We start from the raw sequence: 11,837 nt of genomic DNA on the forward strand, positions 1-11,837 counted from the left end.
ATTAGTTTCAATATCTAAACCAACGAAGGCTCCAACTCCAATATTTAAGACCTATTCTCCAATGGGCTTTCACAACCTCGTTAAACAATTGTCTGAAGAACAAAACGATGCAACGATGACCATTATATTTGTTTCTCTTCTTTCATTGGACATATCTAAATTCATAGTTCAATTCTCCCAAAAGTATTGTGAGACTTTTCAACTCCAAAAGGAGAGTCATCATCTTGAATAGTGAAGAGGAGATAAACATTGAAGGAGATGATGTTCAATGTGTATTAAACATTCTGAGAGAGGAAATAGAAATTGAATAGTCTATTGGAGTCGACTCTAACGATCTAGAGTACAAGGACATGTTGAGGGCGTGGAGAATGAAAACGGGGAATGAATGAGGATAAGGGAGGTCCTCCAACGCATTTAATACCCCCAAAAATTCTAAAGAACAAAGCCGGAGACAACAACTTTAAGATATACTTTGTTCTTGGTTGATAATGCTACCACTGATTGTAGTTGGCTTTTCCAGCTGATACAATTTCCATTTTCAGGAAATAGAAAGTAGTAGTAGATCTTCTAGTGTCTTTGTCACCTGTAAAGTCTGAATCCACATACCCGATGACTGTTACTTCAGGAGTATTCTTTTTCTTGTAGCATATACCTGTATCGGTTGTAGAGGAAATATATCTTAATAGCCATTTCATAGTCAGCTAATGATCCCTACCTAGATTTTCCATAAACCTGCTTAAGGTGTTGATCCCATAAGCTAAATCTGGTCTGGCGCAAACCATAGAGTACATGATTGATCCAACAGTACTAGAATAAGGAACATTTTCCATATATGCTTGATCTGAAATAGTTTTCGAAGAACTTGCAGCTGTCAAAGGAAACTGATTTGTAATAGGCATTTTAGCTGGTTTGGCTCTTCTGATCCCAAACTTGTCTATTACTTTTTCAAGATAACCCTTTTAACTGAGAGTCATTAAGCCTTTCACTCGGTCTCTTACTAACCTTATGCTCAGAATTTTTTCAGCACTGCCTAAGTCCTTCATATCAAATTCTGAATTAAGGATTGCCTTCAAATTCTTTATTCTTGAGAATTCTTTTCTAATCAGTAACATATCATCTACATAGAGTAGAAGATAGTTAGCATCTTGAATTTTCGATCCTCTGAAATACAGACATGTATCGTAGCTGCTTCGGATAAACCCTTGCTGAGAAATGAAGGCATCGAATCTCAAGTAACACTGTCTTGGAGATTGCTTGAGGCCATACAATGATTTTTGTAGCAGACATACCATAATCTTTACATTTCTATAATTCGAAACCCTCTGGCTGCTCCATGAAGATGGTTTCCTCCAAATTTCCATGGAGGAATGTTGTTTTGACGTCCATCTGTTCCAGTTCTAAATCAAAATGTTTTATTAGTGATAGCATAATCCGAATAGTCTTGTACTTGACAACAGATGAGAAAATCTCATTATAATCAATCCCTTCTTTCTAAGAGAAGCCCTTGACCACCAACCGAGCTTTGTACTTGACCCCTTCTTTCATAGTATTTCCTTCCTTGATCTTATAGATCCATTTGGATTTAATCAATGACTTTTTTGACGGTCTTGGAACAAGTATCCATGTCTGGTTAATATATAGTGAATTCATCTCTTCTTGCATAACATCAATCCACTTCAGATTTTCCCTTGAATTTAGTGCTTGTTTATAGTCTTCTGGCTCCACCTTACCTATTTTAACTACATAAACAAATGCATAAGCTAATAAATCAGTATAAGGAGAAAACCATACATTTATGTGGGCTTAATTTGTCTCTTTTCTTAATCCCTTGTGAGTTGATAGTCGGTATCAGGTTGCCTTGCTTCATCACTTTGTTCATATGTTAACTCTGTTTCAGTGGTGGTTGTTGTTGAATCATGAACTAAGACTGGTGACTCCACCTGATCCATGTTGCCATAATTCTCCTCCACCGAATCAGTAACTACTTGTTGTTGAGCCATCATAGGAACATAGTCAACACTTGTTCCTTGTTTGCTTGTACCTGAACCCCCTTGGGTGATTCTAGATGTTTCTTGAGTAAGGTACACAAATTCTTCCTCATTGAAGATTATATCTCGGTTTATTATAGTTTTAAAACTACCTGACTATTTTAACCCAATTCTGTAACCTTTCACCCCTTGAGGATAACCAAGAAACACACCCTTTAGACTTCTAAGCTCCAATTTTCCTTCCTTTTGATGTGCATATGCAGTACATCTAAAAGGTCTGAGATGGGATAAGTCTGGTGGATTTCTATACCATATTTCTTCAGGAGTTTTGAAGTCAATTGTTGTAGAGGGGCACCTATTCACCAGATAGGGTGTTGTCATTACAGTTTCTCCCCAGAATGTCTTAGGCAATCCTGCCCCAAACAACATTGAACGTGACTTGTCTATCAAGGTCCGATTCATGCGCTCAACAACACCATTTTGCTGGGGTGTGTGTCGAACTGTCCGATGTCTCTGAATTCCTTGCTCACGGCAGTAGCTATCAAATACTTCATTGCAAAATTCTAACCCGTTGTCAGTTCTCAATGTCTTCACCTTTTTATCTGTAAGATTTTCAACTAGAGCCTGCCAAACTTTGAATTTCTCAAATACATCACTTTTATGTTTTAAAAGATATACACATACCTTGCGAGAATAATCATCCACAATTGAGAGGAAGTATGAGTTACCTCCTTGTGTGAGTGTTCTCTTAGGACCCCATAAATCTGAATGAACATATTCCAACACTCCCTTGGATTTGTGAATTCCAGTCTTAAAAGATTGTCGATGTTGTTTTCCCAATACACAATGCTCGCAGAAATTCAACTTAATCACCTTGTCTGAACCAAACAGATTGCTCTAACTGAGTATATGTAATCCATTTTCACTAATATGTCCAAGCCTACGATGTCACTTTGTTGTAGTCTTGTCTTCATTTTTTATAACAAATGCAGATTGTCTTGACACTGTCTCACCAATCAAATGATATAAGCCCCCTTTTTTGATGCCATGTATCACAACCTTGTTCTCTTTCATAATTCTCATCGTCCCTGAACCAGTTTGATAATTGTATCCCAAATCATCAAGCACCCCGAGAGAAATTAGATTCTATGTAAGTTGAGGCACAAACCTTACATGTCTCAATGTCCTCACAACACCATCATACATCTTGATGTTGATATCTCAAATGCCCTCTACTCGACATGTATTACTATTTCCCATCAGAACCTTGCCCCCATTTTTATCTTGAAAGTAATCATTGTTGTGAGTCATGTGGAAGGTGCATCCAGAATCAAGAATCCATTCGCAATTTGCAGATTCCATTGAGGCCATTAGAACCTCTCCATAAACATGTCCATCACCGTAGTTTGTTGATTCTTTGACATGTCCTAGTATTGAATTACCCCATTGTTTCTTCTTTGATTCTCTTTGCCACAAATAGTAATTGATCTTTAAATGACCTAATTTTCCACAATGAAAACATTTTCTGGATTCCATTGATTCAGGCTGGAGTGTCCTATTATTGGGCTCTTTTGAATTGTTATGGCTAGGCCGATGTTTAGACTTCTTGGAATTCTTCCCTTTAGCCATATAGTTTTCCCCGTTTGAGCTGATTTTCTTATTAGTTTTCAACTTCAACTCTATCGACTTTAGGGCAAATATTACCTCTTCAAGGGTAATACTAGTTCGACCATATTTGATTGCATTCTTGACCTCCTTATATGATTCTGGAAGTGAATTGAGAATGATTATGGTCTGATTCTCATTGCTCATTCCTTCATTTTCTCCAGAATTGGACAACTCAATATTGAGCTTCAAGAATTCATCAAGATTCTGTGTAAGAGTCTTATTCTGCATCATCTTATAGCTGAATAGTCTCTTCTTCAATTAATCTTGTTGGTCGGAGACTTGGATTGAAACAACTCATCTTGACGTTTCCACATTGAAGTAGAATTTTTGTCATTATCTATCATCCTAATAACATAATCTGATAAATGAAAAATGATTGTACCTATTGCCGATTCGATCATTTCATCCTTTTGATCCTCACTGATATCAGGTAGCCAATAAATTGATTATTCTATGGTACGCACAAGTCTCTGTTATGCAAGAAGTGCCCTAATCTTTCGCTGCCAAATTCGAAAATCGTCGTTTCCATCGAACTTGTCGATATCTATCTTTATCATCGTAGTTGGTTGCCAAAGAAATACCTTGTTTGCGGAATCCTTCGTTGAGTTCTTACTTGACTCTTGTTGAACCCTGTCAACACGATCTTCACTTTCGTTGGAGCTAGAATCACCTTGTTCCCAATCACTCGCCAGCGTTGAAGACCTTCACGAAATTCCTCAGTTAATCTGTTTCTTGCCCTAACTCAGGCTCTGATACCACTGTTGAAAAAATACTCTTTAAGATCAACACAATATTGCAAAGTAAACCAGAAATCCAAACATAAAACAAGACGCAAAGAAGAAGACACAAGATTTGATATCGGAGTTCAGCCCAAATCGGACCTACGTCTCCGTCAAGCTCAGCTTGAAGCTTGATTCCACTATAGAGAAAAATGTATCAGATTACAATTACGCACACACTATCTTTCATTTTCCTACACACCTTTCTTTGCAAAAATTCTTTACCAAAAATCTCCCAAGAAAAGTAACATTCACTCAAGAAAAGAAAAACATAATACTCAAAAACTTAACTAACTATCCTCTAGTTGTCATCAATATATAACAACAGAAAATGAATGACCCGGTTTTATTATTAATTAAACCAGACAAAAAAAAAACGGCTCAAGCACCGGTTCAGTAAATAACTTTTAACTATCAACCCAAAATCAACAATGATGATGATTTCCAACTATTTGATCTTCAGTATTCGATGTCGTTGAATGTTGTTCTTCCTCCCTTCGTTGGTACTATGATCCAATCCTCAATCTCATCCTCGTCCTCCTCCGTCGACGACAACTTCCTTATGTAAGCTATTTTCACTTATAATTAATCAATTTATCATCCTTACACTAGTTCTATTTATATATATATAAACAGGAAAGAACAAACTAGAGGAGGAAGTTATGATCTGAGTGATCTAGATGATCACGACCCAGTCTATCATGTCAAACAAATAGTGATACGTGCCGTGTCGTGCCTCATGTTAATTGTGTCGTGCTCGTGCCGTGTGTAATAGTAAAATATCTCGGCCCAACCCGGCCTGTTGGTCCATGTCGTAACAACCTTGTTATCATGTTGGGCGCAACCATATTTGGAACTTGTTCTTTGGTTTCATCATCGACTTGGAGTTCATCATCTTCATCCTCTTGATGATGAAATGGTAAGACATCTTCAATGACATGTCTTTTCTTCGTGCACTTGTTATCACTAGAAAAAGAACTTCCAAAATTTGCAATTAGTGATTAGTAGAAAAAAAACGTAGATTAAATGAGAAATGATAATTAAATGTTAAAACTTAAGAGTGAAGATTAATTAATGAGGTTGAGCCCTTGAGAAAAGATAATTAAGAGAGAAAAAAATAGGTGATTTGAAAATGAAGAAAAATATTCAATAGTCAGTAGAAATGTGACCGTTTTTTTGTTACCGTTTTTGTCTTTTTCTATAAATGTTATCGTTTTTTTTGTCTTTATATTTACTAATGTGTCGGGCTGTGGGTTGGTCCGTGCCGGGCTGTGGGTTGGATTGGGCCAAGCATATGGGCTAAAAAAATCAAACCCAACCTAACCCATCATATGTTATCGTGTTGACCCATGGCCCGTCAAAACTCGCCGTGCCGGACCAGCCCGACCCACTGCCGACCTCTAAACCAAATTATGTTTTAGATATGTTTGATTACATTTTAGACTACTAGTTTATTTTATTGTTAAATTTAAACAAATTTTATTTATATTGTATTTTATTAACTTTATTCATTCTACCTTCTCAACATAATATGAGATCGTCAATAGAATAAACATTTAAAAAATACACGTTTATACACAATATTCTTTTATAAATATATTAACCTTAAGAAGTTTATTACAATCAGAATATTAAACAAACATGAAATACAATCATAATTAAAAGTTCGATATAGATTAAGCTTCAAATATATTTATGTAAAAACACTAATGTGGCGGTATTCGTTTTTTCAAAACAAAAAAATGAAAGTAAGGGGATATTTTAAAAAAATCAAAGAAAAAACAAGTCATATATAAAAACGTATATTTTTTGGTCCATACCTTAAATTTTGAATTTGAAAAATGATAACGTTAACATTTATATCCGTTAAACTAATATACAACCAACAAAACAACTAATTTAATTAATAATATGTCGTAACTCTTTTCTTTTTAAGTTCTTTATATATCCTTAATAGTAAAATTGAATAAAATCTCAAAATATATAGTAATTATTCTAAAATGTCAAGAAATTAAATTTGCATTATGCAATTGGCTTTATAACATGAATGTAATTTTCATTGTTTCTTCACTCCTTGTTAAAGATCTAAAAAAACTTTGTTAGCGATCTAAAAATTGCGAAGAAAATATGAGCAAGAAAAACACTGCTTTCAATTATCTAGAGTTCCTCAAGAAAGGTTTTGAAGACTTGGATGAAGAATTCCTCAACGAGCATTTTGGCGGGCCCATCGACATGGTCCAATATCCCTCGCACTTAGACGCACTAAAAAACTTTTTGAATGAGAGTGAAAGTTTGACTGATAATCGTATTACAACTCTAAGAGACGGAGGGAAACAATACGATGCATCAAAAGGGACACTTTTTTTCCTTCCACAAGACGAACTAGATGCCCTAACTAACAATGGAACCATCCCTTGGTTCGATGTGGATTATGAGAAAGACTACTATTCGAGTTTTGACACCAATCAAAACTTATATCACACGGAGAGTGTCGATAAAATATTTCATGATGATATGAAGGTAATAGATGACAAAAACATTGCATTGTGGGAATATAATGGGATTCTATATTTTCTAGATATATCTAGCCAATAGTTTTGAAAAAAAGGAATTGTAACTGTCTCAAGTTTAATGCTTCATGTTCTTTCCTTACAATTGTTATCTTGAATTTTGATGTTATCATATATATGAGAGTATATCACAATCTATTGAAAAACATATAAGATTAAAATTGTGTTGTTTTTATTTTCTTTTGTGTTTGTTATATAACTGATAAAGTTTTTACTAGATTATGATCATAATATAATGTGTTTGTATTGTTTTATGTGATAGATAAATTATTTTCTATCACACTTCTAATTAAATTAAGTACATTTTTATATTTAATTTGGTATATAGTTTTTTCTCTTGATTATTATAAGATTAATTTTGAATTATAAACTATGCACAATATTTTATAAATCATTGTAATTTTGACTAATATAATGAGATTTCTCTGATTGGTGTATGACAACCACCTCACATAACTATTTCAAACTAAAATCTGATAGAATATGTATTTAGAAAAAATGAAAAATTCAGGAAATCTCTATGTATAATTATTCTCTCTTTATGAGAAATTTTCTGTCCTTTAAGATAGTTTCTTTTTTCTAAGTTTATTGTCCCTCCTCCAACGGTTATCTTGATGTCGGAAAGAAGCATTTTTTTATGTTATTTTGTCTCCCATTTTCGAATATTTATACGATTTTGACTCCCATCCCTCAAAAGATCTGTTGGTGGGTGTTTTTGAATCGCTTGTTAACGATGTTGGATTCTCTACTCGGTTTGATGGTTTGGATCTTAGACCTTTGCTGGCTCCAATTTCAGATGTCTTTTGCTGCTCTTTGGACACTGCTCTTGAAGCTCTCTTGAAATATGAGGGTTTTAGACATGTTTTAAGTTCATCTTTCAACCATATGCAAATCTCCTTTGTACATCTGTATGGTCTTAAGTTTGTGTCAGTTGTATGTTATTTGACCTTTAAACTCAAATCTATAATCATGTATGGATGGATTGTTCTGCTTAAAGAACAATTTATTTAGAAAAGAAGGCCTCGCAATTGATATGATTCATGAATAAATGTAAAAAGAAAGACAATTTCAAATACCCTTGAAGGATCAAATCTAACACTTTTGGACAATCCAGAAGTTTGTGCAGCTCAAAAGCAAAATAAAAATGGTACACTTAGATCAAATTGGCCATGTAGCCCTTGTACTGAACCTTGGGGATGATCCAAGATTATTAGATTCTTTGCAATCAAATTTAATCATTTTCTGTCAAAAAATTATGTAAATGAAATAAACTAACAAAAACTATTTTCCTCACAAGGGTGGAGAACTAGAAATCGTCTCTTTCCATTGCAATCTATTAAGCCCATCAACAATTGCCCTTCTGAATTCACCATTATGAAGAATGAATGACGAAACATGCCCACCCGTTACCCATCTCACCTCTGATCCCGGCCATGCTCTTTGAAACTCCAACACCGAATGCTTTGGAATGTATCCATCATCCTGCATCATCATCATCATCAGTCACAATCTATCAAAAACCATAAAAATTAAAATTTTAAAATAAAACTTACAGTAGCAGCAACAAGTATAACTGCATCAGGATTTTTGGGAATGGGAAAGCGAGTGACATCCGTGAGAGACAAAACATTCCTCATCCTTTCTCTCACTTCCTCGAGTGTTATTTCAGTCTTTTCCAAGCCTAGATCATCTCTCAGGGCATCCCAGGCCGTGCCATACTTCAATATCCCTTCGCAGAATGCAACAACAGCCGAGTGTGGAGACAGAAATGGGAGCGTTGCTATAGGTGTAGGGTGCAGTGATCCAACCATAGCAGCATGAACTCCACCTAAAAGATTATTTATCAATTTACCGAAAAATAAGAAATACAAAAGAAAAAATTACAAAAATCATTTTCTGCAGGAAACACCTTAATACAGAAAACTGGTTTTTGTTTCTCATATGGATATGGATCAGGAATCAAAATTATAAGTGTTTCTAAATGGGTCATTATATAAACTAGAACTGAACCCACCACTAGGAGAAGTACCATAAATATGAACTATTTTCTTTCAAGGAAACATCTAAATCCACTAATCTCCAGAAAGTAAAGATCTTGAATTTCTATTTTCTTGAAATCTCTAAGATAAAAACAAGCAATTATGCTGCAAGAGGATTTTGGGCAAATCTTGAACTCTTAACCTGCACGATCCAGTTAAGATTGAAGTGGAACATCCCATCATCAATCACTTCTTTAAAAATACTAAAATAACTTGATTTGGAATTTGCAACAGAGATTCAATTTCAAATATATTATCCATGTTCGAGAACTTCAGCAGCCACTAATGGGATGTTCAATAAATTTCCACCAAGGTTGGCAATCAATGACACCCATTGAAAAGGTATTTCATTTAATACACTTATAGGAAATATAGAGTTTAGAATTTTACCCATGCTAAGACCACAAATACCCATTTTGCCAAACCCAGCCTCAAAGTCAAGCCAATGCAATAGGCTTCGTGCCTCTTCAATGGTAACCCTTCCTAACAATAGCAAGTCGCTAACACACAAGAGCTTTGCACCTCGCTGAAGCATTGGACGCCTCTGCCCATAGAAAGGACTGTAGATATCTTGCATAGAATGAAATCAGAAATCCGATCACAAGTTTCATTTAGTTTTCTGAAACTTAACATGTATTATGGTTGCACCTCTCAAGAACCATAGTTGCAATGTTTTCCTTAATCAATGGTCCTCCAAGACGCAATCTCCTCTCAAAGGTATGATCTCCTGTTCCTGGAAAAGCAAAAATGTAAACTGTCTCTCAATCCACTGTCCATTTGAAATTCGAGTCTATAGACACTCCAAGCCAAATCATTTATAGGTTGTAAATCAGTCAAATATATCAAATAAGAGGAATTTCTCTTTTCACCTAAAAACAAGCTGGGCAATTGTTAAATTTCTAAGCATTTACCAAATCCAGAACAATCAGATAATGTTGATTATAAGGCCATTCTGCTTCTATTTGAACTTATACACACGTTTCCATTTCAATCAATAAGCAAAAACAATAACAAGAACACTGTTTACAGATTAAGCAAAATTACCAGCAAGATGGACAACGCAGGCCATATTCTGGGGAGGGACACATTTGGGGGAAAGGAAAGCAACCCTAGCAATATGACTCTCGTGAGGCAAAGCACTGAGAAGCTGATCATCACAAGGCGTCCTGAAAACGCCTTCTCTCAAGATTGCAGTTTTAGATTCCCATACATTTTTCCAGATAGGTTGAACCAAATGGGGAGGCCAGTTCTGACCTTCAATTTCTGGGAAAAGCTGATTGATCAATTTCTCTAGAAGCTCAAGCTTATTTCCACCCCACCCTCTTGAAAAAAAAGGAGGGCTTATATTTGTCCTGTGAACAAATGCACCATATATATGATCCAAAACATAATGAAGCATCCCAAGATTGACAGACACCATTTCGAAGACCCAAATCAAAGATTGAATTTGTAATTCTGATATGTTTCTACAACTGGGTTTCCTTTGAAATCAAACGATCGAGTTAGAAAGGGGATCTTCGTCTGGAAAAGAATCTACATGTGGTGTATTTTGGCATCAGATTGAAGGTCGACTTGAGTGATTAAAGATTTGCCGAACTAACAGCGAACTCTGAATCATCGGAGGATTCAGATAGAGAGAGATTTGCGGTTCCAATCTGGATATCGGAAAACCAATCTAGTTCTTAAATCAAACCATGGGCGAAGCGAAGAAAATGGTAACAAGATTATTGGGCCCACAGCCACATCAGCTTTTGTTTTACTTTATCTTCTAAAAACAAATATTTTGACCTAATCACATTTTATATCTTAAAATTATAATTTTCACAAATTTTTATCAGACTAATTATTAAGATATAAATATATAACAAAAATATTTTTATTTTAATGTTATGATTAATTATTTACATATAATTTTTTAGAAACTAATAAAATCAATCAAATTTATTAAACTAGCTCAAATAATAAACCAAAACCAGTTGTTTAAGATTTGTTTGAATGATGATAATAATTTAGATGTGAATTTCAGTTTACACCAAATAACTTACCTTTAGTTCTTCACTTCTTCATGAAAAAAATAAAACTAAATGGAAAGTATTTGAAACTATGAGAATCTAAAGTCTTTTAAAAGATAAAATACTAATTTAATAATTTAAAATTTTAAAAATTTATGGAAAATACATATTATTAAATATTAATAAAATTTTATTTTTCAATTAAAAATATTTGATCATATATTTATAAATTATTTAAATTTAAATATTAAATATTAAATATTAAACAATATTTTAATAAATTATTATTTTGAAGAGCTTAAATTTTATTTGAATGATATTATTGTGAAGTCAAGTAAATATCCTTAATTACAAAATAATTCTTATAATTTATTTTTCTTATAAAAATAATAACTTATCACATTTTAAATAAAAAAAATGATACATTAATTATTAAATGCAATTTTATTTTATTTTATTATATTATTATTTAACTTTTTAATTAATTATTTTTCAACTAATTAATATATATACACATAATTTATATACTTTTAAATAATGTTTATTAATTAATAATTTATAAATTTTAATAATTAGTCAAAATAATATTATATTAATATATGTATAGTTATATAATTTTTAAAATATTTATTATTTAAATTTTAAATTAAATTTATTTATATTAAAAAAAATAATTAAGATATGAAAGTTAAGAGGGTGAATTTGAGAATAATTCATGTGTGACACAATTTAATTGGTTAAAAAAACAAATTTTTTTTCTCTTAAATGCAATTTTATTTTA

The 11,837-nt window shown here is 33.3% G+C and overlaps 1 protein-coding gene across 1 annotated transcript; it reads right to left on the bottom strand.

Annotated features, from left to right (window-relative positions):
• Nucleotides 1–8,030: 8,030 nt before the first annotated feature.
• LOC124938282 (protein ABHD18) lies at nucleotides 8,031–10,746 on the bottom strand. The gene is made up of 5 exons (XM_047478700.1): nucleotides 10,089–10,746; nucleotides 9,693–9,777; nucleotides 9,435–9,604; nucleotides 8,559–8,833; nucleotides 8,031–8,487 (listed from the first exon to the last, which is right to left on the bottom strand). The coding sequence occupies exons 1-5, from the start codon at nucleotides 10,462–10,464 to the stop codon at nucleotides 8,296–8,298; spliced, it is 1,098 nt and encodes a 365-aa protein (XP_047334656.1). The 5' UTR covers nucleotides 10,465–10,746; the 3' UTR covers nucleotides 8,031–8,295.
• Nucleotides 10,747–11,837: the final 1,091 nt, after the last annotated feature.

Source organism: Impatiens glandulifera, chromosome 5 (assembly GCF_907164915.1).
Source record: "Impatiens glandulifera chromosome 5, dImpGla2.1, whole genome shotgun sequence".
NCBI lineage: Eukaryota > Viridiplantae > Streptophyta > Magnoliopsida > Ericales > Balsaminaceae > Impatiens > Impatiens glandulifera.

Excerpts from the sequence above, each read along its gene's own strand:
- LOC124938282 (XM_047478700.1), bottom strand. The coding sequence starts at position 10,464 with ATGGTGTCTGTCAATCTTGGGATGCTTCATTATGTTTTGGATCATATA. Across the intron at positions 9,778-10,088 it reads CTGCGTTGTCCATCTTGCTG|GAACAGGAGATCATACCTTT; the intron begins GTAATTTTGCTT and ends TTGCTTTTCCAG. Across the intron at positions 9,605-9,692 it reads GCAACTATGGTTCTTGAGAG|TCCTTTCTATGGGCAGAGGC; the intron begins GTGCAACCATAA and ends AGATATCTACAG.